The sequence below is a fragment of the Heloderma suspectum genome, chromosome 12 (assembly GCF_057233095.1).
Source record: "Heloderma suspectum isolate Gila_16-S chromosome 12, 16-S_ref, whole genome shotgun sequence".
Lineage (NCBI taxonomy): Eukaryota > Metazoa > Chordata > Lepidosauria > Squamata > Helodermatidae > Heloderma > Heloderma suspectum.
In genome coordinates this window covers 7,963,637-7,990,511 of record NC_139469.1, presented here as the reverse complement: position 1 = coordinate 7,990,511, position 26,875 = coordinate 7,963,637, and the positions used below count along the sequence as shown (strand labels likewise).

The 26,875-nt window shown below is 43.0% G+C and overlaps 1 protein-coding gene across 9 annotated transcripts in view; it reads left to right on the top strand.

Moving 5' to 3' along the window:
- TTYH3 (tweety family member 3) overlaps positions 1-26,875 on the top strand; it is a 147,959-nt gene that overhangs the window by 86,660 nt on the left and 34,424 nt on the right. For 3 of the 9 annotated variants that reach the window (XM_084818255.1, XM_084818253.1, XM_084818259.1), the window contains 8 exons: positions 3,319-3,374; positions 4,676-4,768; positions 4,888-4,980; positions 6,238-6,374; positions 8,841-9,017; positions 10,713-10,788; positions 12,727-12,829; positions 20,150-24,526. In XM_084818255.1, the coding sequence (XP_084674381.1) occupies positions 3,319-3,374; positions 4,676-4,768; positions 4,888-4,980; positions 6,238-6,374; positions 8,841-9,017; positions 10,713-10,788; positions 12,727-12,807 (713 nt within the window). In that variant the 3' untranslated portion in view covers positions 12,808-12,829; positions 20,150-24,526. Of the gene's footprint in view, positions 1-3,318; positions 3,375-4,675; positions 4,769-4,887; positions 4,981-6,237; positions 6,375-8,840; positions 9,018-10,712; positions 10,789-12,726; positions 12,830-20,149; positions 24,527-26,875 lie in introns of those variants that run through there. The other 6 variants (XM_084818256.1, XM_084818260.1, XM_084818254.1 and 3 more) reach the window with 2 other exon arrangements.

The following is a 26,875-nucleotide window of genomic DNA, read 5'->3' as shown; positions in this document are numbered from 1 at the left end:
CCTGGTGTTGACTGAGGCATAGTGACAAGGCGGTCTGTGCTCTCCTCTGCTTCTGCTATTCATGCTCTGTGAACAGGATTTCAATTTCCAGAGCTGTCAGTGTGGCATCCCCCCCCACACACACATACACACACACTCACAGAGGTGAATCAGAGACACACATGACACAACCTGCTGGGTACATTTGGAAGTTGAGCTGAATTATTGATTTTCTTGGCTCTTCTCCTCGAGCTATTGAAAAAGCAGTCCATTTGGCTGATACAGTTACAATCGGCAATAAGCAGGGACTTAATTTTGCATTCTTCTCACCAAAGTAGTCACTCTCTTTTGGGACCTGAGTAAGCACTCTCACCCAGACATGTAAACCAGTATGCTCAAGTGACTCAAACATGCATGTGTGTGATACAGATGCGTCCGTGTGGTTCTTTGGAAGAGAAACAGGTGTGCATCCAGATCCCATTGTCCACATTGCATATGGCATCAAATGCAGAATCAATATGGGCTTTGTGGCTTGCGCAGCAGGGACTCTCAGAGGTACTTGCTTTGACTCATTTCCTATACTTCTGATTTGGTGCTCAAGCACTGAATGGAGAGTATAGCAAGCTACTCTTTGGGAATGCCTGAGAGGCTGGCTGTGACAATCATGCAGGCTATATGGATGCTTCAAGGAGAAAGTGCATCTGCTTCTCAAATCTAATGATCACCACTGGGATGCTTCTCCTGCTTAATATTATTAAGCCAGTGCTGTGAAGGAGTGTGTCTTTTCATTATTGATTCATTACTACTTAATAATCACCTTGAGCTAGGACTAGACTAGCTGGAGCACTCTCTATTGATGTCTGATAAGCTCTTGATCTGTGTTGAATCATTCAACGGATATGTTATGCCCATCAATCCAATTTGTGCTATTTTGAAGGAATGGTCATGCCCTAAAGTTAGTCCCATCAGCCTGAAGTTGCGTTTCCATAACCATAAGCCAACCGCATTAGGTTATTTAGGCGGATGTGCTTTATCTTTGTGTTTCGCTACAACATGATCCAACACAACAGTTGTGTGTACTTAAGCCCATTGAAAATAGTAGATTTATGTGTGCTTGGTGTTGGACTCTTTATTTTATTTGTTGTATAATTTTGCTCAAAATATATAAAAAAGTTCCTCCCCCACCCACACCAGCCTACTATCCAAGGAGAGATCATGCATGGCTATCCCAGCAATCTGCTTCCAACAGTACAGAAAGCTACACTCTTTCGATGGAAGACAAAACTACCTTGGAAATGTAGGACCATACTTCTGCAGCCCAGGAATCAAGAGCAATGTTTTGTTTTAAAAAGAGATTGTACTCTAGTTCCCACCTCGCTTTAACTTTAACTTCTTAACTATAGTTAACAGATGGGGATTTCCCATTTCTTTCTGTCACTTCTATCAATCCCCCCGCCCCCATCCTTAACCCAGTGGTTTTTACCATGATTACGGGTTACATATGCTTCAATTTTCACCGTGGTTAACTAAGCAGGGTTCTTAGGGTGATAACAATAAGTTAAACAAAGAATATTTATATGTGGACAAAGGAGAATCTGGTGGAATAAGTTTTCATTAAACCACATTTGGGTCTTTCTCAACTGGGAATCATAGAATAAGGCCACATTTATGTCAGACTTGATCCCCAAAAATATGTGCCACGGGGCAAGTCCACCCTACAAGAGTAAAAAGATACTAATTTCACTTTGAATTAGACTTCAGTTGAACCACATCCTTACCAAGAGAATGAGCTATACTGCTTATGGATCAGGTGCAAACAAACAGCTGTCATAGACCAAGAGTGAATTAGTTTCAACTAAGTTTGGCCACACTAGCATGCTTATGCCGAGTCATAAACATGGTCCAACCCTGAAGAGCTCACAGCTAACATAAATAGAATCTAGGGACATCCTTTGCTGTGTGTGTGTGTGTGTGTGTGTGTGTGTGTGTGTATGAGTATATAGGTCTGTATATGTGTACAGTTTGTGGATCTCTAGTACGCTGACTCCGCTCAGAAAAGTCTTGCTCGTCAAAAGAGATCTGGATGCACAGGCTTTTTCTCTAGGTCAGATACTTAATCTCATGGACAGCTGTCCATGCATAGCCATTCATGGCACAACCCTTTTGGTAATACACATACAGAATTGCTGCTCACCCAGTTTTTACTGGTGGCTATTTAATGGTTCAGCTACAGACATAAGTCATCCCAAAGAGAGAGATTCAGTGGGAAGAGATGGAGCAGCAGCTGGAAGCAGCCCCAAGGCAGGCTAATAAATTATAAATAACAGCTGTTGGGTTCCCTTGCTAGCATGCAGAAGCAGGCTGGCTCTGTCATACCACTCTTCCTCCAGTGTGTATGGTAAATGGTGTATGCATTTTATTTAAATAGACCCGCTTCTGAGAAAGGAAGAGCATTGAGAGCATTAAGATCCTCTGTCCATCATATAATTGCCAATGGAGATTTGCCTTTCCAGTATTGGAGGATATGTCTTCTGCTATCAAAAGAGCTTTCAGAATCCATTTCCATTGTCTGTCCAACAGTTCCTGGAGGACTGGGATGTAATTCAAAAGAGCATGGATGCTATTAAACTGCAAAGATAATTTTAAAACAAAATACAGAAAATAAACTCAGTCCAGAAGGAAGCCACTATAGGGCACACCTACATCATTTGGGTGACTGATGCCAGATAAATTCCACAATGGTAACACTTCCCTTGGCAAGCTTGAGTTGACATGCTCAAGTAATCAATTTATCTTCGGTCTCTTATGCACACTGTGGGGGGAGGAAAGTCTGCTTCCCTACAGGAGTCTATATGCAAAGATTGTGAAAGCTCAAACTGTTGAATGGAAAGTAAGGCTGCATGCAGACATACTGCAAAGAGGAGTAAGTGCAAGGGAATGGGGTATTGCTGCAGATCGCTCCCTACTTCCTTTTCCCTACATCCCTTTTCTAGCTCCACATCAAAAACTGATTGTCGTAACTGATAGTCATCACAAGGAGTGGTGGGAGAGAGATGGTTTCATGATTGATGCAAGGAGGTCAGAAGAAGGAAGCCAGCTCTTAAGTGGTGTGATATTTTAGTATTGCTTCTCCAGATTAGCCATATCATCAATGAACCACAAATTGTTTGTTTTGAGACAAAGTTGTATATTTTTAATCTGGTGCATCAGATGACACCTGGTAGGGAGAAATGTTCGCTCAGAACAAAATCTTCAGGTATTGCAGGAATAACAAGGTGTAACCAGAGTCAGATATGAAACCCTGATTGCTACCTCTTCTTTTGTCTTCATTTTTAACAGATACTCTGAACTATTACCTTGTTTGCAATGCTGGCTACCCAAATCCCTTTCAGCAGGTGAGTGCCTTCAACCCACACACATCTTTTGCTAAGCCGTACTTTGACATGACTGGAAGTCTTAACAGTAAGTCGCAACACTAGCTTCTCCTAAATGTTGGAGTATTTTTCATCTGCTGATGACAAGGAGAGCCCAACCACATATAACAGGAGCAATGGGCAGAAGAAAGATGTGCGATTCAGCTGTACCATGTCTGGCTATGATCTCATCTTCTCTCAAAGCAAATGTCAGGAAAGACTTTCCAGCATATGATATGGGGAGAAGCAAGGAGGACTCTTAATTAAGGTGAATGTGGAGCTATGTGCAGTGGCAACAGAGCTGTGCCTTCTAATACAGGTTACCACCAAACACTATAAAGCAGGCTGTTTTCCCCACAAAATCCCTCATTCCAGTTGCTTTTCTTTCAACCAGGCTCAGAAACCAGATACTGCCCCAGCTTGTTGGGGGGAGGGTGCAGTCTGGGGGAGGAACTGTAGAGAAAAAAGCAGGGAAGGGTTCAGCAACCCCCTTTTCCATCTCAAGTCATTTCCCCACCCCATTTTATAGGTGTTTCACAGCAACCTGAAGAGATCAGTCTCCTCCCATCATATGTCATTCCATCCTGAGCCGGAGGGACTAGGATTGTCATTCATGCAAAAGAATCCAACCATTTTCGGTACTTGGTGTGGAAATTTCCACTGCTCTATTGAACAAGTACAATCCCCTTGGAAGTTCTTGGCTGCAAATTCTGTTAAAGCAAACAGGATCTTCTCCTGAATGTCACTGTGTTGTATCACCTGATCTCACAGGGGGTCAGGCTGTGTAAGAAATTGGCTGGGGCATTGCAGCAAAAGCCCAAGGAGATGCAACGTAAAACTGTGTCATCTCCCTTGCACAACTTTTGAAAATAAAGATTTTTCTCCTTAAACTTGAGACATGCATACTATCCTGTTATGAGATACCAATTACATTGTTATCCCAGTCTTCATTTAAGGAGCTCAGAGTGGCATGCAAGGCTGTCCCTTTTGTTGTTGCAGCAATCCTGTGATGCTGACTGGCTCAAGGTCACCTTGTTAGTTTCATTGGCAAGGGGAAATTTGAACTCAGGTTTTACACACATGTGCATGCATGCACGCGCGCTACCTTATTCTGACACTCTTTAACACCTAACTGCCCTAACACTTTTGTGTGGGATGTTGATGGTCACTAATATAGATAATTCTTCAATAATTCAAGGTAACTGCGATTAAAAATTCAGTAGCTGCACACAGGCTGCTTACCTTGGCCCTAAGGATTGAGACATGATATTTGTGTTGAGCAGAAGCTGTCAGGAAGCCACAAGGCCTTGGTAGAAATGCAGGATGATGTGCTGAAGCTCATGAGGTCAGCCATCAAGGAATACCCCGCTTCCAAGGTAAAGCTTCATGATTTTTTTTAGCATTGTTTGAGGATGTTGCTTCATTCCTTTTCACAATCCCTGCAAAGAACAGCCTAAAGTTTGCATTCAACTTCTATCCAAATCTTTGTTTATAGGAGTACCTTAGTCGAATTCAGGAAGTTCTGAACTCCACAGAAATAAACCTGCAGCATCTGACTGCCTTGGTGGACTGTCGAAGTCTGCATTTGGTGAGTGCCAGAGGGCAGCAGATGCATGAAATAACAGGGTGCTTGGTTATAGATATGATAAAGACATATGATATGAGAGGTCAGGATATGGTGTACTGTGAAAGCATAGGATGTAGACCATTTGCTTCTCTATCTTTTGGAAAACCAGGTAGGACCCTGATGGCCATGAGTGTACCTACTGCAAGGACACTAGACATCTTGTATAATCTTGAGTTTCACCACAGTCTGACAGCTTAAACAGATTGTGCGGCATGTACTACCAGCTGAGCCAAGTCTGGTGGCCTTCCCATCAGAATAAAAAGTCCAGCATTCACATTGGCAAGCTACTGCTTCTTTCCTTGGCTACAGGATGGGCTGACAGGATTGATAATGGTTCTGTGTAAAAGGGGAGGGACATGAAGACAGATGGACAGTATGCCTAGATATGGTGTATTACCTGTTACTGATTTTCAAAACCAAGAGCTGGAGAGAAGGACACCCATTTCCTGCCCCTCCTTTTTCAAGTATGCATAGCTTGTGGCTTTATACTAATAATACCTAATAGGTTGCACATGTTATCTCTGTAATCCTTACGTGAACCCTGTAAGGTATATCGTTGCCTGCATATGGCAAATGTCTAGTGCTGAGGATGGGAGAGAGCAGCTTGCCTAAACCTAGTGACCAGGTTAGCACGTAACAACAATCCATGGGTTGTTGGGATCACACTGGAGTGGATGCCTGCTTGCTGCTTCTGCTTGCATCCGGTTGAGAAAACAACCCAGGAACTTCAGGTTGTTGAGGGGGAAACAGGCCAGAGTTTTAATCCAACAACAAACCATGAGTTAAAACTCTGGATTGTTCCTTCTTAATAGCCCAGAGTTCCAGGTTCAGATGTTACAGTGAACAACCCAGGAACAGGGCATTCCTGCAAATTGTTTTCTAAACTGGACGCCAAGCTGAAGCAGCAAGTGGGTGGTGGGCAGCGTGCTTTCTCTCGTGCCGCCACAACAACCCATAGGTTAATTACCCAGATCACAGAGTCTATGGCAGAGGTGCAGCTCAGTAGTTCTCATAGGTTTGTTTATCTTTATATTTTTGTGTTTGTATAAAAACATGGATGGAAAGTGAGCAATTAAAAAAATTCAGAAGTGCCCTTGACAGACCCACAAAAGTAAATTCAGCATTATGTATGTTTGTACTGCAGATTAAAAGCCAGGTAACGCTTATTCTGTGTTGCTAGTCATCTTGAGCTTGAAAGTGTTTATTTCTTTCCATTAGGATTACATCCAAGCACTGACAGGCTTCTGCTACGACGGTGTGGAGGGGCTTATCTACCTGGTTCTCTTCTCTTTTGTCACAGCCCTCATGTTCAGTTCTATAGTGTGTAGCGTCCCACACACTTGGCAGCAGAAGAGGTATGTACACAAAGAGAGGAAATACTGGTGTCGAGTGTTTGGACTACAGCGTGCCAAAGGCTGAGGAAAAGGGGCCAGTCACTCTCTTTAACTTGAGCAAACTACACAGGCAGTGTGCTGCAAGGGAAGATGAAACCCCTGGGGAAACCAGCCAAATGGCTGTGGGAGATGATGTCATCTTGACTGTATATGTGGCAGTCGTATGTGGCCATGACTACAATCTGCCTACCAAATAACCCCGAACAACCCTTACTGGCCACAACTCTTTGCTCCCCATGGTACTACTCAAGATCATATATTCAGGGCGCATAGACCTTCTTCCTTACCTCAATTCGCCACAAAAGAGGCATTAAAATAGAATTGGCAAGATATTTTAGGGAGTACTGATTAACAGGGAAGTAAGTCTTCCTGGAGGGACTATTTATTTATTAATTACATTTCTATACCACCCAAGAGCTGAAGCTCTAGGAGTGTCATTCATGCAAAAATAAAAAAGCTTAAAAACATGGATTAAAAAAATCATTTCTGCAACCATAAAATTTTGAACTTTTGTATAAAATCCCATGTTGCTGACCCATAATTCCTATTGGATAGCAAAGGTTCACTGCCACCTTGTGGCACTCAATGCAAATTACTTGATGAGCGATTGTCTGGAAACCAAACCTCATTCAATAAGTGATTCCTGGATCATACTTTGAACGTGATGGAACTAGCATGGCTTTCGAAAGACCAATAATTGGGAGAGTTATTTGGTCTCAGAGATAATCTGCTGATTAAGTACGCCCAGGCAGAGTTTTACTGGTCCTTTCCCTCCTTCCTCCCTCAGATGTCCATGAACAGGTGGCAAGTCTGCCTACCACTTAAGAGTTGCCAAGCATTGCATACTTTGAACCCCATCTGCATTTGTGTTGCTTTAATTTACTTTTAGCAGTCTTTGATGTGATTTTACTTTGAGAATATAACGTATACCTTTTCTTTTCTGTTGGCTATCGCATTAATTTCCAAAGCTTGTCTATGGCTTTGCTTACTGTGTGAGATTTGAGGGTTTTAAAACAATTAATGTCCATAGAGCTGTTTCGATAAAGTCACTCAGAATGTTTTTACAAAAAGCTATAGACACAAGAAAAACATTCTTCCCTACCTCCCCCTCACATCAGGTGTAGCCACAAATATGAAATCCTGTAGTGTCTAGTTATATAAAATAAGGAAAAGCAGAAAGTAGATCAGGATCTACTGGTAGATCTCTGGGTGATTTCCAGAAAACTGGCAAAGGTCTCTAACTCTCAGTAGACTTAACAATGACAAATACAGTTGCAAGTTTTAAAAAAAAACCCTCTGTTATTGCTGGCCTTGTGCTAATCACTTATTTCTCAGCCTCAGTGTCCTGTCCCTGTAAAATGTTGTTGTTGTTCAGTCGTGTCCGACTCTTCGTGACCCTATGGACCATAGCACGCCAGGCCTTCCTGTCCTGCGCTCTCTCCCGGAGCGTGCTCAAGTCCATATTCATTGCATCAGTGATGCTATCCAGCCATCTCATCCTCTGCCGCCCCGTTCTCCTTTTGCCTTCAGTCTTTCCCAGCATCAGGGTCTTTTCCAGGGACTTTTCTCTTCGCATTAGGTGGCTGAAATATTTGAGCTTCAGTATCTGTCCTTCCAGTGAGCCCCTGTAAAATAGGAGCATATTAATTTGTTGCCATTGACCAGGTTTTTGTAGAACTCTGCTGGCAAGTTTGAGTTTTGTGTTAGGATTCATGGTATATAGTAACTCAGATGTAAGCTAGTATTTGTTTATGCAGGTGACTGCAGGCTCATGGGTGCAGTTGGTAATTGGCCCTGCCTCCTCAGCCACCATTTTGTTTGTGGCTCCCCTCCCAGCCAAAATTTTGCTCCTGGTTCTAGTTGGTGGATTTTGACATCCTAGTAAAAACATTTGATCCTGCAAGCGTAGTCTGCCCACCCTAGTGTAAATCACTCCTGGGAATTTTCAGTAGTGGCTAATAATGCTAATAGGCTGTCTCAATCTTCTGACATGTTGTTAAAAATGGTTGTGTATATGTGGCCTCCCCTGTACCCCACTGTCTTAATACTATTCTGGTCTCTTAGATTAATTTTACATTCAGAAGCTCTAGAGATAAGTTGTATTCGTCTCCACCCTATACTGATTTGATGTTATCTGGAAGGCTTTGTGGGAAGAACAACTGTGGGAACTATGACAGGCTTAGAAAGCCCAGATGGCAGTTGTGGGAGGTCTGCATAATTCTATTCTCAGGGACGAGTTGGTTGCTGTGGGAAGTAGCCTGTTGCCTCATTGAACTGCCCTCTGTGACTACTCAGAAGTGTGTGTGTGTGTGTGTGTGTAGCAGAATAAGATTAGAAATGCCGTATGCTTGGACTGCTTTACTTTGGAGCAGCTCTAAAATGCTGGAGAGAAACTTTGATTTTTTTTCCCCCTGCTGTCTTTTGCAGGAGCTCAGATGATGATGGAGAGGATGAATCTACTGCTCAAGGGAACAGGCAAACACACGACAACTTGTACAGGGTGCACATGCCTAGCCTTTACAGCTGTGGAAGCAGCTATGGTAGTGAGACCAGCATTCCAGCTGCAGCACACACAGTTAGCAATGCTCCTGTCACAGAGTACATGTGAGTAGATGTTACTCGATGGAAGAGCAGATTATTTGTGTCCATAGGGTGATGCTTTCAGTCCCTGGCATCTCCACTTCAAAGGATCTTGGGTAGCAGGATGGAGAAAAACATCTCCCTGAAACCTTGGAGAGCCATGCATGTCAGAGCAAATGTTACTCAGCTAGATAATCTAGTGGTCTGACTCGGAAAAAGGCAGCTTCATATATGAAAAGCCCTGTCAGGATTGAGACCAGGGCCCCTGTGGTTTCTGATCATTCCAGTTCTGATACAGAAATGGAACTAGAACCAGAAAGTGGGGGAAGAAACTCCCCAGGGGTCTCCAGGAGTTGGGGAAGAATCTTCCCAAGGCCTTGACAACCAGGTGGCCCAGGCCAAGACACCACCTCCACCTCCCCCCCCCACTCCACGGGAAACCTAGTCCCTTCCAAGGAGGAGGAGGGACGTGACTTGGTTGATGCAAGGGCGCATTGTGGGTCTAAGTGGGCGGAGTTAGGGAGTGACTTGAGATGCTCTGTCAGAATAGCCTCTCACTGGAGCGTACGAAGAAGGGAGTCTCCCTAAGGCTTAAGCCGCTTTTGGGGTTTCACCGTAGCTGCCTATCATCAATTGGGTGGCAACTTCCTTACCTTGCAAAAACCTTCCCTAATAGAGAGCTCAGGATTAGCTATTTAGGCCATGGGGCAGTTTTTGAGTTTTGCTGATGCTATATTATAGAAAAGCCTAATAAAAAGCCATGATGAACTTGAAGTTCAAGTCTCTGTTATGTTGGTTGTGTAGAGGGAGGGCTGTTCATCCTGACAGGCTCCTCTGTTCTGCGGCTCTGTGTATCTGAATTGATCCAGGTAGTTAGTTACTTTTGAGCAGGGAAAGGCAAGCTGGTGTCCTCCGGGTCTTTTGAACCACAGCTCCCATCCCTGACCATTGGCCATACTGGTTGGGGCTGATGGGGGTTATAGTCCCAAACACCTGGAGGCCACCAAGCTGCCTACCACTGCTTTAGAGATAATGTACAGAAACCAGTAGATGCAGCAGTTACTACAGGAGTACCAAAAAAAGAGTTGTTTGTGACTGCAGCTGTTAGCCAGCTTGCTTAATTCATTCTGAAAGCATTGAAAGAGTATAAATGGATATTTGTAGAGCTTAATGGGAAAAGACTCTTCAGTACTTTGAGATTGGAAACGCTTGCCAGTAGCAAATAAACTGTGCAAGATGGATGCTTAGGAAAGACTTAACTGCTGTGTGTTTAAAGGATTCCCAACATTGTCTCTGTAATGGAAGGAATGAAACATCCAGCACAAGCTTTAAGTGTGCAGGGTATATGAGATGATTCTTTGCCCAGAGTGAAGTCAGAATGATATACAGGTTTTGGCGGCTGGAATTTTGGACTGGGAAATAATGTGCCCCTTCGGGCATACCCACAGGATTAGAACTCTTTGTGGGCGTGGTCAGTCTCTCCTCTTGCCAGTCACTGCCCTTGAAGATTCTTCTGCTCCCGTAGAGCCAAGGGGATAACACTCATCAGCGTGATCTGCTTTTGAACTGCATTTTCCTGTTAGGGCTCTGTTCACATACCCTTTTAGCATACAAGATCCTAAGACCAGTGAATGTATCCAAAATTTTATTCCAAAATCATTGTGAACCAAAAAGTGGGTAACCCTTTCACACGTGACTTTTTTTCCGCCTCCCCCTCAGGAGCCAGAATGCAAATTTCCAGAATCCCCGCTGTGAGAATACTCCTTTGATTGGCCGGGAGTCCCCACCTCCCTCTGTAAGTCTTTATTTACTGCTTTGAAGGGTAAAACAGAAATCTGCTTTGGAGATGTGTGCGGTCAGCTCCATGTACGTCCTCGTTAATAAAACAAAAAGGCGAGCCCCTCTTGCAGCCAGAATCAACTACACGCACTTGCAACCTGTTTAAATATCTAGGTACCTTTCGAAAAAGAAAAGTAAAATGCATGTTACCTTGATCTTGGGGGTACACGTGTGAACCACTTACAGAATTCTGCAAACATATTCTGCCAGGAAATCCACAGGTAAACTCTTGTCATAGTGGTTCCTGAGATTATAGTGGACACTGTGTTTCGACATTAACACTGCATCCTTCTCCAAAATCTGTCTTGAAGGGGACCTGGAAAAGCATACCATTCTGTGTTTTTAGGGGGTTCCGTTTGCTGTTTTGATATGTGCAATGTTTCCCTTTTTTGTATCTAATTTTCAGAATAGGAAAAAAAAAACTTTCATGGGAGGTGTTTCAGGCTCAGCTTTGTTTTAGTTACTGCTTAGTTTCTTTGTTTGCAATCTTGTACCAACCTGCAATATATCAGCCTTCGCTGTGGTGAGTTGATAGTCTGCTTTAGCACCCAATTGGGATGCAGAATAACATAAATCCATCTTTATTTTTCAAAGAGGAGGCACTCTTAAGATGCCTGATCTGGTCTTGTGGAAGTGCATTTAGCCTTCCTCGACAGCAAACACATCCTTCCTAAAAGGAAAGCAGTGAGAATTTTAGAAGAGCAAATGATGACAATCTTTTAGTCAGAAATACATTTTTTCCCTTTAGGTTCTTGGCTTTTCTGATTTTAGAAAGCATGCAGATTTTCTCAGCCAAAGTGTTGGCTTTCCAGAGGAAATGCAGATGCATCCTTAGGCATATTGTTGTAAATGATTACTGTTCTGGCAGGGAGTGTGGTGATGGTGGCGGGGAATCTGTTGCTGCACGTGCTTTATATACTTAATACTGCATCCTAGATCTGTTTGTTGAAGTTCTTTTCAGAGCAGGATTCAGCCACAGCATTTTGTCTACTGTAAAACTGCTGCTATTTGACAAAGGGAATCGTCATTCTCCAAGGTCCTAACGGAGAAGCATTCCTGAATGTTCAACAGTTGTTGCTGTCAGTGGCCTGAATTATGGGTCTAGTGACATGAATTGTGCGTTTAGATTTGGAGAGTGGGAGATGGGAACTTCAGATAGGTGTGGTGGGAGCACAGTATCTTAGCTGAGGACATGGGGTGGGCAGAGTTCCTGCTTTTGGGGTTGTGGGGAAAAGAGACACAGCTTCTTTCCTGTAAAACTAAGGGGTTCCTCTCATGCATGTGACAGGCAGTTACCTATGCCATGCAGTTGAGTCCATTTCAGATATCACAGAGGAGGCAAAGTCCACATGAATGGTATTTAATCCTCATTCTAAGCCCAACAGCCCATTGGTCTTGTCTGACTAAGCGTTATTTACAGTACGCGAGTGGCATGGCCATTCCTCATGCCACCGTTTCATCCCATGGGATCAAGTGCTCACCTATGGCCGGGTAAAACCCAGATGGACGTATGCTGTGAGTGGGGCTTGACTCCACAGCCTTTACTCACTTTGGCCACTATTGAGGGGTAAGAGATCTGCAACTCAGAGCAGACTTAAGAGATGGTGCACTGTCAGTCATACTTTTTGGCTCAGCTTCTGTTGTGGAAATGAAGGCAAAACTTCTCCTAGAACAGGAGATGCCTACTTCATTGTTTGTCTATTCTTTTTGTGCCCTTGGTCATTCCTTCCCTTGTTTCCTCCCCCCTCCTTGCTCCAGGGTTAGTTACCATAGGATGGTAGAGCCCTCCCTGTCATTGGCATACACCCCACAGCGTTTCACTTGCTTGCACTGTGTTTTTCATGCACGTTGAGGCTGCACTCTCTCTTTTTCTCTCTTTCCTGCATCATCACAGTTGTATTTGGCTGCCATGGACAGTAGCAGCCATATGAGCTGGCAGTTTAAGCCCTCGGACAGTGCTCGGACGTATTGGTAACAGCGCCCGCAAAATCGAACAGGTACTGAAACAAGGTCCTTCTCGCTGAACTCCTCCTCCCACCCCCCTGCCATCCCTGCACTTATTTCCCCAGGCCAGTGCCGAAGTCTTCACGTTCCTTCTCCCTGCACTTCCCACCCCATCCCCTTCCTGCCCAGGGTTCATGCTAGCTAGGCCTGCCCTGGCGCTTAATGACAGAGCAGCATCAGCATCTTTCCTTGGCAAAGCTTCTGTGGTCATTGTGGCAGTAAAAGTCGCACCTCTCAGAGCTGAACAGAACAACAGTAATTCTGTAATCAAAACGGTTCTCTTCTCTTTGCTTAAGCCTCACGTTTGGACGCTGCCAATTGTCTTAAACTTAAAATGTCACTCCTGCTAATGGGAATTCCCACATCTGAGAATATAGTTTAGCTAGTTTATATCAATCAAAGCTCTTTTACGGAACACCTATTTGTCTTCCCTTGGACTCTCAGTGAATCTCTTCCACTTTGTATCACAGTCTCTGCAGTGAAACACATTTAAAAAAATGCTACCACATAAAATTGCATACTAAAACTTCTAACAACCCAAAGCACTTCTTGAACCCAAAACACTTAAATTTTGGCAATTCATCTTTTGAAATAGCCTCCAGCAGCGTTGCACGTACTATCTTCCTCCTTTTTGTTAAATATTTACAAGCAGGGTTTCTTTCACAGGAAGAACGCTACTCATGTTCCAGTTCAAAAACTTGCTTTTCCCCTGGCTCCCAGGAACTGGCTGTAGAGTTCTTTATTCTGTTCTAACGGGGGTTTTTTCCCATCGGCTTCTAGTGCACAGTATAGACAGTGCCTCCCTAGTATTCATCAGAGTAGCAAATAAACACACTTGTTGCCATACACTGCTTTCTTCTTCCTATGTTGCTAAGTGGCATGAATTCCGCAAAAAGCAGCTTCTGTATAATCTTAAGGAAAAGGGCTGTAGGTGTAGCTTGGTGATAAGAGCGCCAGCTTGTATACCAAAGTTTCCAAATTCATTTCCCAGCATGCCCAGCTGAGAAAGGAGAAGGACTGTAGCTCCAGTAGAAGAGCAAGTGCTTTGTTTACAGAAGGTCCCAGATTTAATCTCCACCATCTCCAAGGAAGGCCGGGAAAGACTCCTTTCTGAAACCCGGGAGAGCCAGGTGCTTCTGCCCCATGTTGACAGTACCAGGCTAGAAGGAGCAAGGGTCTGACTTTGTATAAGACACCCTCCTCTGTCTTACACGGCACTGCAAGTGGTGTGGCTGGAAAAAGCCTCTGCCTGAGACCTCAGCTGCTGCCAGTTCCACTAGCCAGCACTGGGCTGGGTGGTCCAGTGGTCAAACTAAATATAAAGCAGCTTCATATGTTCATTGTTTGTGAACTCAGTGACTTGGACACATCGAGGTATAATTTTGAATCCCAGTGCTAGGTATTTGTGCAGAGTTTATTCCAGTATCATTTTCCCCCTTAAAACAAAACAGCCCGCCATCCTGAGCACTTATCTATCAAAGCAAACTGGAAAATGCCTACACAGGCTGTAATGCAGGGTCTTCTTTTGTTTTGTTTTTTCCAGTTTGGGTGGGTGGGTTGGTTGGGATGGTCCACAAGCCACAATCTGCATCATTTCCCTTGACCTGTTTGTACACATCAAGCTATTACACCTCCACATCACCCATTCCTGCTGGGGCTTTTGTGCTGCCATCCTGCGCTGGCTTCCATTCTCTGCGGTCACTTGCCTGATCTCCATTCTTGCCGCTTCCTTGCCATTGGCTTGCTCTGCTTTGGCGTATGCTTGTGGGTCTCTTGAAATGACAGCTGGGCTGTCAAAGAAACAGCCTTGTCTTGGTGCACTCTGTCAAGCGCATGAGTGGGGATCTGTGTATGTCATTTAATGCATGTTGCCTGTATTCTCCAGAATGCCACTGCATTTTCCTCTCTTATAAGCAGTCGTGCATTAGCCTTACTTGGGCAACCAAGTCTTGGGGCAGTGTTGCCTTATTCACATGGATGTTAACAACGTTGTCCATTGCGCTGTTGTATATTTTGTAATGTTCTGTATTACAAACGTTGTATTTCAGGCAATTTATTTTTCTGAGAGAACACTTGACAGCTCTGTAGTCCAGACTAAACTTCCTTGCTAGGGAGAAGGCAAAGTTTCCTAACCTTGTTTTTAATGGGCAGTTCTTGATCAGAGCACTACCTAATCTTTAAAAACAACGGCACAGCAGCAGTTACACTAGATGCTTAAAAATCAGCCATGCTATTTTGGATTTTAGTGGGAGGGGGCATAGAGGTTCCGGGAGTTCGGGTAGAGATCCAAGACTATAATAAAGACTAAATTGCAAAAAAAAAGAAAAGTGTTTTAAGAACATGTTGTGATCATTGTTTTTACCTCATAGTCACCATAGCAACATGATCAATTCAGTTCGAACAGTCACCCTCTTTTGTGTTTGAAACAGAACAGTTTCTTTCGTTTGGTATATATGCATCCCTAGTACATAGGCCTGTTTTTCAGTATTTGTAACAATAGATACTGGGGATGTTTAACCAGTGAGCTGGCCAGACGTCTAGGGGCTCCTGAGGAATATTCACATGGGTTCTGAACGAGGTGTGGGGAGGAGGGGAAGAATTGCTCTCCCTATGTGATGCCACCTGTTTAAGTTGCCTGTAACTAGGTTTTTGTTCAAACACAGTTTCGATCAGTGTAGTATATCTGTGGCTCTTCTGTTGGACAGATACTTGTACTTTTTGTTAAGGACCAAACCAAGTATCTCATGGAGTTTTGCAGTGCTTTTACATGACTTGTTCTTTTCCTTTTGTAGGAAAAAAATACTGCAGGAGTCTGGGATCTTGAGGACTGGCAGGGGGGGAGGGGCTGCTTAACATTTTACACAACAAGATGGGGTCAAAAACAGCTATAAGGGGAAAAAAACCACAAAAAGTAAATGCTGCAAGACGTAGTCTTGTTCCCGATGTGTTTTAAAATTATCTTAATCAAGGGAAAGTTCTTAGAAAAAAGGTTCAAAAAAGCCCTTCATACTGTAGCTAATGTGGATCAGCTTAGGCTAGCCATTTGTTCAATCAAGATTCCACCCTCCCCACTGCTTCCCACATTTGGGGGGAAAACAGGTCCCCACAAAAAAGAATTCTGGAACTTTAGTTTCGGCCCTAGTTATGAAGTAGCAAATTGAGTAACGTCTGTGTGGAACATGTGAGCGCATGATTGTCATGATTGCTGTGAAGATGTATTTAGCAAACTGTCATCTCAGCCCTCCAAAGTGAAAGTGTTCAGTGCAGATAAGAATTGATAAATGTTCCAGCAACCCCAAATGTGTGTATATGGACTGCATATACTGCAGTATTAAGCACCAGACAGGTTGGCTCATGCATGAAACAACTGGACAAAAATATTTTGCCTTCAGCATCACTTCGGCTCCTGAGAGTGACCAAGAGTTATCAACAAACTATTGTAGTTCTTGTGTGGTTAATGACAGTTCAAGGTATTAAAACTACGTCTGTCTGTCTGTCTGTCTCTCTCTCTATATATATATCTATACATGTTCACAGTGTAATTCAGGTAACCTTTCTTAAAAATATTAGCTGCCCACTTTAAATGGCGGAATTCATAATAAATACATTAATAATGAAGTGAAGGAAGCCTGTGTGGTGTAGTGGTTAGAGGGTTAGACTGGGACTTGGGAGACCTGGCTTTGAGTCCCCGCTCTGCCATGAAGCTCACTAGGTGACTTTGGTCGCATCACAGACTCTCAGCCTAACCTACCTTACAGGGTTGTTGTGAGGATAAAATAGAAAAGAGGAGGATTATACACACTGCCTTGGGTTCCTTGGAGGAAAAGGTGGGATATAAATGTAACAAAGAAATAAAAATACTGTATGCTATTTAATAACCTTCTATTAAAGTTGGGGTTTTTGAAACAAATTAAATCCAATGGTTTCTTTTAAAAGATTGCTTCCCTTCCCCCCTGCCCAAACACAGTCACTCTTATTTTCAGAAATGCATAATTAAGGATTGCATTTTTACTGCTTTTACTGGCTGTGGACCTAGATGCCCCTTTTTAAGGGAATCCTTGGTCATGTTGTAATTGGGCTACAATCCTGTACACACTTACCTAGAAGTAAGTTCCACTGAAGTCAATGGGACTTAATTCGGAGTAGACATTCATAGTATTGAGCTGTTAGGGACTTTTCCTCCGTAAGGATGTGAGGTCCACCTGCATATAATTTGATAGGTAATACGGTTCGTATATATGTCAATTGAGATAGCTGTTTTGAGTTAACTAGAATCTCTCATATCCAGTCTACCTAATACTATTTTGCATTTATAGGGTCTTATAGGCCACTTCCAACCCTACTATTCTATGATTCTATTATTTGGTTGTTTTGACAGAACTTCTGCAAGTATTTCATAGAGTACTTTCATATTATGGTCTTTAATAATACGAAGTACTCTAACCTTGAAAGATTAAACCAATGCATTACTGGAAACACATGCTGTTGAATTGTACAACATTATCCTAGTATGTAAACTTGTTTTCAAATAACTTACTGTTTTTGTTCTCTTAAATTAATATAGCATGTCAGTTTGTTCCAATACATCCCACATTTTCTTTAACTAGTCTGCACTTCCTCATGTCTTTCTACTTAGTTTGTCTGTAAAAGGCATGCTCCCAGTTTTGAGGTAACCAAATAAAACAAAAGTTAATCCAGACATAGACATAGACTCATAAGGTTGGAAGGGGCCTACAAGGCCATCAAGTCCAACCCCCTGCTCAATGCAGGAATAATATCCTGCATTGGGTCTCTTATCCTAATGCAAACGGATGCCTACTCTGCTTTACTAAAGCAACTGCCCTTTCCCCATTTCTCAAATTTGGCCTAGGGGGTATATTGGAAATAGATTTAGCAATGTCCACATAGCTCTCTCTGAACTTGTTCATGTCATAGAGAAGTAGAGAACATTTCAGGCTAGCTTTGGGTTGTTGTTGTTTTAAAAGTGTAAGAGCAAAACGTCCATTTCATTATGAATCTTCCGTGTTTTATCATCTTTATCTCCTGTTACTTTACAGGAGTACTTCTGGGTTAACTGCAACAACCTTCAGAACATCATTAGCAGGAAGCAGTTGACATTATGTAGGTGACCATGACCCTGTCCAAGAAGAAAATCTGCCTTTCCATTAAAAGCAGATGTTAATCCCATTGAGGCAGGTGCTGCATCTTCCTGAGTGGAAGTAATAAACAGTCTGGTAGAAGCTCCATGTGTAATTATTTGAAGAGGTAGATATCTTTTTAGGCCTGTGCTGAGGAGCCAGGTTTACAGCCCAATCCTATATAAGTTTACTCAGAAGTAAATGCCATTTTGTGCAGTGTCATTTACTGTCAAGTAAGTGAGCATTGATTGCAGCCTGAGTCTGTCACCAGGCCCCTAGTATACTGGCTCAGTGGTTTCAGGAAACTAAGCTGACTAGATTGTTGTTGTGGAGTTACATCTGTGATAATAGCAAGGTGGATCTCCTGGGAGGGGAAATACTTCTTTGGGAATTTTTTTTATTATTTCATTGATCTCATGCCTTTCTTCCATCATGGAACTCAAGGCAGCATTGGAGTTCTCAGGTGGTGTCCCATCCAGGCACCAACCAGACCCAGACCTGCTTAGCTTCGGCAAGATTACTGCATTGTGTGCCTTCAGTCCATGCCCTTGGACCATTCAATGAGAAATATATCTGGTTCTTTCCCCCTTGTTACCATTCCATTGGCAGATGAAATCTTTTTTCAGAAGCATTGTCCTCTGGCTGAAAGGGGTGCTCCACAAGGTTCTTGGCCTGTTACTGGTTTAATGCAGCTTGATTGCTTTTAGGTTGGAATGTATTATGAATGTTAGGACTTGCTGTTATTATATGCTGCTTCGAGTGCCTTTATAAATGCATGAAATCATTAAATCTATAACCAGCCTTTTATGAAGCCCAACACATTTTGTTGTATTAAATGGCAAAAAAGCAGGGCTGTCAATCTCTCCACCTTCCCACTCCTCTTTCTTGCCTTGAACCAGTTATTACAACAATGTCTCCAGAAAACTTGGCACTGTATTATATCCCAGCTTGGGCCTAGCTTAGGATGGGTGTTTTCAGTGGTCTTCTCCTGGACAGCCCACATTTTACAACACATACTGTTTGCTTGAATCCTCCATGTTTTTGCTCATAATGTATATATTTTTCCCACTCATCTCTTCCTATGCCTGATTGAAAGAGGAAATCTGGTGAGCCAAAACTCTCCATTTGTATGTTGGGTAAACCTGTGGTCTTTTTTCTCCTTGCTACTTAAACAAAGAGCATTGGGTTGAGCACTGCAAATATTTGGTAATTCGTATGTCTTCTAGGGTTTGTCTACACTACAAACATTTCGATTTTATGCCAGTTTAACTGCCAAGGTTCCCTCCTCCCCCCTTCCCCCAAATCCTGGGACTTATAGTATGGTGAGTGTGTCAAGAATCCTCTGATAGAGAACCATAGCTGCCTCCCCATTCCCCCTACGGAACTACAATTTCTTAAGGAAATGGAATGACACACAAATCGGTTTAAGTCTGTAGTGTAAATATATTTCTTACATGGGAACACTAGCAGCTATTGGATTTGCCCTGCAAGAATCTTTCCCCTTTTCTGTGTCTGGGAGCCTTGGGTTCTGACATTTGTCATTGCCTATGACAAATCCCACCTCTTTGGTGGAGGCTTCTGAAAGGATTATTAACCATTCAGTGGCCTGGTTTGCACATAACACTAACCTATAGTGTGGGGTGTTGAATTCTGAGTTGTCATGATGTGTGAACATGGCCACGCTAACCAGCCATGGTTTGTTAACCCGGAAAGAGAACCCATGGGTTCTTGTTCGGTAGTGAACTTTGGGTTGTTTAAACCTTAGGTTGTAGTTACATGCAAACCTAGAACCATGGGTTGTTCTGCCAGGCTACAGAGGCAGCAAGCAAGAGCAGTCAAAAACCACAGCTGCTCTACATGCCAGTACTACAGTGCTACAAAAGCATTTGGGAAAAGGGAGAGAGTGGCAAAAGAGGAAGGAAACAAACAACCCAGGGGCTGATTGATCATCTGCCTGACAAACCCTAGTTGGGGCATCAAACCATGGGTTGACCATGAGTTAAATAAACCATGGCTTAGCATTATGTGTGAGTTAGGCCAATAAAAGTGACTGCAAAACTTAGTGAAAGGGGATGCATTAAAAAAAATCCTTGCATCTTAAGTTCTTCTCACCAATCAATCTGAATTGATATTCCTCCTTCTTTGTTTTTTCTTTTTCTTTTTGTCTTTCTCTAGTACACCTCCAGCATGAGAGCCAAATACCTCGCCACCAACCAGCCTCGGCCGGACTCTGGCAGTGTGCATTAAAAAACTAGAACATGTTTAATTAAAAAAAATGGAACAAAATGTGCCAACTGCTGCCATCCTATGCTGTCCTCGCAGAACAGCCCTGCTTTTTTTCTGTCCTGAATCCAGCTCAGTTGCTTTTCCTGCTTCTCTTTCCCAATGGCCTGGTACCTGTTCACTTGGGGCAAGCCTGCGTGGAAGTTTATTACAGATTATGGCTCTGCTTACTTGCACCTGAGTGTGTTTGGAGAGAGAAATGAATACACATGCATGCACACACATGCAGGAGACTCGCCGGTTCATCTGTATTGCCCCGCTGTGTGTGGGATCAGAATTTGTTGACAGCCAATCAGGAAATTGCAAACAGTTGCTCATCTCCTTCCTGGGCCTCTTTCTAATCCATAGAGGATGAAAATGATCTGATGAACCAATCATTAGAAAAAGTGGATCATCGTACAGAAGTTCTGTGGATATGACATGCTAATCCAAGGCAGCCATCTTTAATGCGCACACCATCATAGCTCAGATGCTCCCAGCTCTTTCTGCAAATATCTCCCCTCTGTGCTTCTCTGGAGACGTCACTCCTCCTTCCAGCATCAGTGAATCTCCCACTTAAAATCTGGGAGGCCGTTTGTTTCATCCATTCTAGAATGAGAAGGTCTGCAGATTCAGTCTTCTCTTCTATGGTTATTGGATACCTCCAATGCAAAATTACTTCTCTCTCTTTGTACCTGGGCCTAAATTCCTGGGGAGAAGTAGTGGGTTTCCTGCACCAGCTACTCTATGTGTGTGCGCACACACGCATGCACGAACACACGCTGGTTGTGCTGTACCTGCCCATTCCACTTTGTTGCTATACTTTCTAATAGCTATCAGCAGATATCCTTTGAGATTGATGTACAGACATGAAACTGGAGCCAGCAATCCTTCTGGTGCCAAAATATTCCAGGAAAATATTTAAGGAGCATTTGGCAAGTGGGGGGAAGCTTCTAGTCTCTGCAGTTATCTGCCTGGCATGCATTTAATATGCAACAAGAGCAAACAAGAATGCCAGCACAAAGGGCTTCATAGCTAATATGTTCCCTCCCCGCTGGCAGAGTAGTCTGTCCAACCTTTCCATTATTGATTCTTCTGAGTGTTGGGACATGTCTTGAGTCTTGAAAGCATTGACTTGAGAAATAGTTCCCTGGGAGCTCTACAGTAAATCTGAAGATTTATGCTGCTCCTGAGTCCCAGGATCAGAAATCAAAACAAAGGTAAAATACTGTGATGTCACAACAGGTTTGGGGAGGAGGAGCCTTCCCCCTTTTGGCCCATCATGCTAATCCCTCATCTTAATTGCACAAACCACATGTGGCCAAATTCCAGCTGCGTCTTAAAAGTGCTGCTTAATGGACAGCAAAGATCCATTAAGATAAAAAGTAATGCATGCCTGCACCAGTCCACAACAGCATTGAAGGTGCTTTACTTGATAAGAATAAACAGGAAAAAACGACATCCCATAAGGAAACACTGAACATGGAAGGCTGTTTTCCCCTTCAGTGTTTTGGGTTCCTGTATGGTTAGGGGGAAACCTCTGCAGTGTCAGCTGGGATACTACATCACTGTTTAGTGTCCCCTCACTTCGTTGTGAGAGCCTGGGAGCTCTCATGCAAGTCCATGTAGAAGGCATTGTTAAACTAGACAATATAGTTATCATTTTTCCCTTTGCTCAAGACAGTATTACAGAACTCGCCAGACTTATAACCCATATCTCTATCCTCCTTTAGCTCTTTGCTGAATGAAGGGACACTGCGATACCTTTCTGTTACACATTTTGCACATTCAAGGGAAAGATGCATACACCTCCTTATGAATAAGTTACTTCCTCCAACAGGTGCAGAGATGACTGTCTTCATCATCTTGACACTTTCAGTCAGTTTTCAAAGAAGCTCAGGGTCAGTTCAGCTTTATGTGCATATGAACGGCATAGTTAGCTTTTAAGTGCATCTCTGAGTCTAGAATTAAAGTAATAGAGCACCCAGTATGGTTAGGAGAGATGACTAAAATTTAAGACCAGTTGTATTTGTTTATGTCAGGGGTGCAGAACTGAAGGCTGGGGGCCAACTCCGCCCCCACAGGATTCCTCAGAAAGCACCCTGGCAGCACTCCCTTCTAACCACCAATTCTTTTAAGTTAAAATCTGCTCATATATTTGGGTTTTAGGCCTTGCCTCTTTTACATTCCTGCCACCACCACTGGAATGTGGCCTGTGAGAGTTTCTTTGAAATGGAATGTGGCACTTGGGCAAAGGTTCCCCACCACTGGTTTTTGTAAATGTGCATGTGTGTATACACACATCTCCAACCTAATGAGGGAGAACTACTTTCCATCAATCCAGCCCCACAAAATGGTCCATCTTCCCATTTTAAGGGCCACACCACATATTACACAGCAACAAACATTTATTAAATAAATTAAATAATAAAATAAACAAACCTGGATTTGCCACTGAGTGCATGCTTATCTGGGCTGTATGATGCACATGTTTTCCAAACACTTTTTTGTTCATGCTTCACATTTTGAAGTATGCAGTTAAAAACAGAACCTTAGGTGTACGCCTACATTTCCTGAAATTTCCTGCAGACTATACTGGAGAAGCAGTCCTTAAAATAGCACTCTTATTATCATGGCAGTTGTTTTTAAAGGCAAGGAAGGCAACCGTTCAAACAAAGAATTTCCCCCCTAGTGCTAGGAGAAGAGAAGAGTAATAGTAAAGGTATGAAATGCTCTAGGAAGTGCTGTCCTTAATGATACTAAGGAAGGGACCAATAATCATGTTACAGTAACCACTATAGAAATAACCTTTCTTCCAAGGAGTAGCCATCAGTTATGATGTGAAGAGGAAATTCCGTCTGGGTACACCAGTGGATCACAGACTGACAACTGAAGCCGTGCTTAGTGTCTTCAAGTGAATTTCTAGAAGGAGACCATATGGAGAAAATCTAATATTATAAGACACACTGCAAGGTCTCTGTATACTGCTTGGATTCTGTCGCTAGACTTGAAATGACTTCTCAGCTTACATAGAGACTCACAGCACCCAACTGTCCCATTGCACGTAATGCAGGACCTCAGTATATCTTAATTAACAAGGGCACAACTCAACTTGGTTTTTTAATGAAACCTTTAAATACATATATATATGATATGGATTCCTGGGTGACATCAGCAGCACATGGGGATCTCCTGGGGCAAGTCTAAATGGATCTGCTTCAGAAAAATGTGTGTGTGTGTGTGTGGGGTCGCTTGCATGGTTATAAGGAGAGGTGCACGCAATGGTGTCCCGCAAGTGAGGTGATGACTATACAATCTATGGCGTGAGCCCAAAGCATCTATGGTTGCAGCATGGCTGTGGAATGGGCTTCTCAGGAGTTGTTGTCATCATTTCCCCCACCCCTCCAGAGCCAGCTTCTAAATAGATTGATCTGAAATTGCTGACTGGCAGGGGTTTATCTTTTAGCTGGCATCAGTGCCTATCAGGGCTCTTAAGCATTTTTGGTATAGCAAGTGAAACCCACAAAATACTTTATTTTTCTCTTTCCTAATTTGTATGAGTTTTTAAGTAATGTGATGAAATCTCAACACCATATTGCTTGGAATGTGTCCTGGCTGACTTCCTCAGCAACTCTCAAATCATTTCAAAACTATCACCATAAGTTTTACTTGGTAGTGTTTCTGAAATTCCAGAGGAATAAGCGACTAAAGTCTAGTACTGCCTGGGCAGAATCTGAATGAGGTGACAGTATGTTGGAATGGGGAAATGGAATAGTAAAGACTCTTTACTTTTCTTTCTCTCCCCCCTCCCCCCCCGCCCCTTGAGCACATATGCGGCCATCTGCTTGTCTGGTTTATTTAGTTGTTTTTCCATACCATAATCACAGCACTTCTTAAAACAAAAATTGTGAACCAAGAACCTTATCAAGCACACAAACATCTCCACAATGTGAAATGTATATAGCATGTTGGACTCCTTGTGTCCAGTATTCAAGACTGCATTGTAATCGTTTTTTTAAAAAAAGGAAATTGAATCAAGACTTGGCTGTGAATTTATTTTTGTGTGTGTGCTGTCTTGGAAATAAGTGTAGTGTTTGTATCCTGTATGTAATATTAGCTGACGCCATTTTGAGTTCACTTTTGCTTATTTTTTTTTTTTAAGGGTTCAAGGTAAGAACTTGGCATTCATCCCTGTACCCAAACCTGAGGAGTCAGATTCTCCTCTGCTGTCTGCAACCCTTGTTAAAAAAAAAAAAAATCACTTAGAACATCCTTTAATTTAGTGTCTCAGGTGTGGCCAGCTTAGCAATGATGGAAGGAGTACAGTTGAGTGGTTTGAACTTGGCCGAAATGCACAGGGAAGGACTGAAATTACTCAAGTCACGCTGACAACAATTTTCTTGTGCATCACAGTACTTCGAGGATAATTAAGGGTAAGATTTCCAAGAATAATTAATGTGCATTAGGGATGGTTGCTCAGCCCAGGCTCATGTCGACACCCAGATATTTCAAGTCTGTCCAGCTTGTGACCCCCCAAGACAAACAATACAGCTTTGCCAGGGGCTCAGTATGCTGCCTGAATTGTTGCTGCCTGGAACATCAGAAAAGCTGGAGATGAAGCTCTTGGTGGGCCACAGTATGTGGACTTGGGCTTGGTAACAAGTTGTATTTGCCTTGAGATAATTTAGAAAGCATGCATAGTTCCTACTATTTCTCCCTTCTCTGTTTATGAACATCTGTGTGTTCCCAACCTGTGTAAACTGAAGGAAAAGGGAAGAACTCCACTTATATTTTGGAGTTATCAATGTCCTGGTGGCTGACAGGGCCAAGAAAGGACTGAGCAGTGGCGTCCTATTTAGTGGTTGTGTCTGTTGGACTGTAGTTGACTATGGCTTCATCTGAATACAAAGCAGAAAGGGGGTGAAGCAAAAGAAAGCTAGTTACTTTTGTACTGTTTTGTTTCAATATCTCGTTAACATGCAATGCAAATTCCTTACTGTGCATGAAAGGCCGAGGCATAGGACCATTTCATGTGACTGTGTGCATCAGATCATAGCTTATAGCTATTGTGGGACAGTCTTGGTTGTGTAAATCTTTACCACAGGTTCATAAGGTACCCATCAATGGAAGCAAGTTTTTGTGATATGGTGGTTCAACACCTTCTGAAAGTATTTTTTAAATCCACACAGATGTAACCCAATGTTGACTTATGCAGCTTTGTCCCCCCCACCCCAGCCATCTCTCTCTCCTTCACTCCCCTTGTTTCAGGGGAGTAAACTGAGTCTCTGTTGGTCCCCTCTCTCTTAATTTGTCATAAGCAAGGTGAAAGGTAGGAGGCATCAAATGCCTGTCAAGCCCTTTCTGTTCTAGGGCCCGTCTTCCATGAGGAGTGATGACTGGGAAGCTGGGATTTGAGCTCCCTGCACCCTACAAGCATTTGTCTCTCACACACTTCTAGAATTTCCAGGCTTTAGTTCTAACTTGTGTGGTGAATTTTCCTCACCATAAGCACTACCTGCATTACTCAGGTTCCCACTACTGCCAACCCTTTCTTCCCCCCAAATATTTTCCATTATTACTCTAGTCTCACCTGTTCATCTTGTAACTAGTGTCTGTGTGTGCTGGTCAGGATCCATAGAACCATGCATCTAGTTCTGCACTCTTGTTTGGACTTGTTTCTTGAGGAGTTGCCCCTTGTTCAAGGAGAGAATCTACAGGGCACACAGTAGCCACCCCTAGAGTGGTTCTTTGAATCACTGAGTGTGTGAGAGAGAGTGGTGTACAGCTGGTTGCAAGATGACAAAGTTTGATCCTTGGACTGCTAGTTGCTAAAACCAGGAACTCCACTTAAGGTGCTGGGACATTGCAAGCATCTACCAGTTCCCATAACTTTTACAGAGTGGGTTGTTGGCCAAAGGAGGCAAGTAGAGATTCAAACATTTAGAGCTGTGCTATTGTAATAGCAGGAGAAAAGTTGGTGGGACCACTGAAGTGGGAGTTGGGATCCCCTAGATTTTCTTTAAATTATTATTCTTGCACACATTTGCTATGTGAATTTGGTGGTGGGATTGGAATAGGGGAGATCACTTCGCTTCACTGTTCCTCAGTTATCCTCTGTGAATTGGGTGTCTCTGTCCTCACCCATCTGTGTGAAGTTTAGCTTTGACATCCTGCAAAGGAAGTTGCAGGAGTGTGTAGATATTTATAACGGAAAAACAATGCCCTTCTGTCTTGGTAGCGTTTGGACCAAACAAAAAATATTGAGGCCAGTTTTAGCGTGGCTAGAACTTGGGCAGGTAGGAGCAGTGCTAAGTATCATTCCTTACTTTCAGTATAAGAGAGGGGCTGCTCTACTCTGTCGGGATCCTTCTAGGTGCTTAGTGTATTCAACAACAACACTGTCCTCTCTATGCAACGTTGGTTTTCCTTTTTTGTACCCCATCCCCACGGTTCTCACTCAGAACCTTCTGCAAGGGCTCCATCTTCAAAGAACATTGAAGTCACTGGCAAGAACATTGCCGATTTTATTCCCCACCTTTGCATCACATGTTTTGATGCTGTAACTTTTAACTAGGATTTGCCACCTTCTTAACAGGCCGCTGTGGCTGTGCTTTTCATTAGCAAGGTCCAATGTGCAGG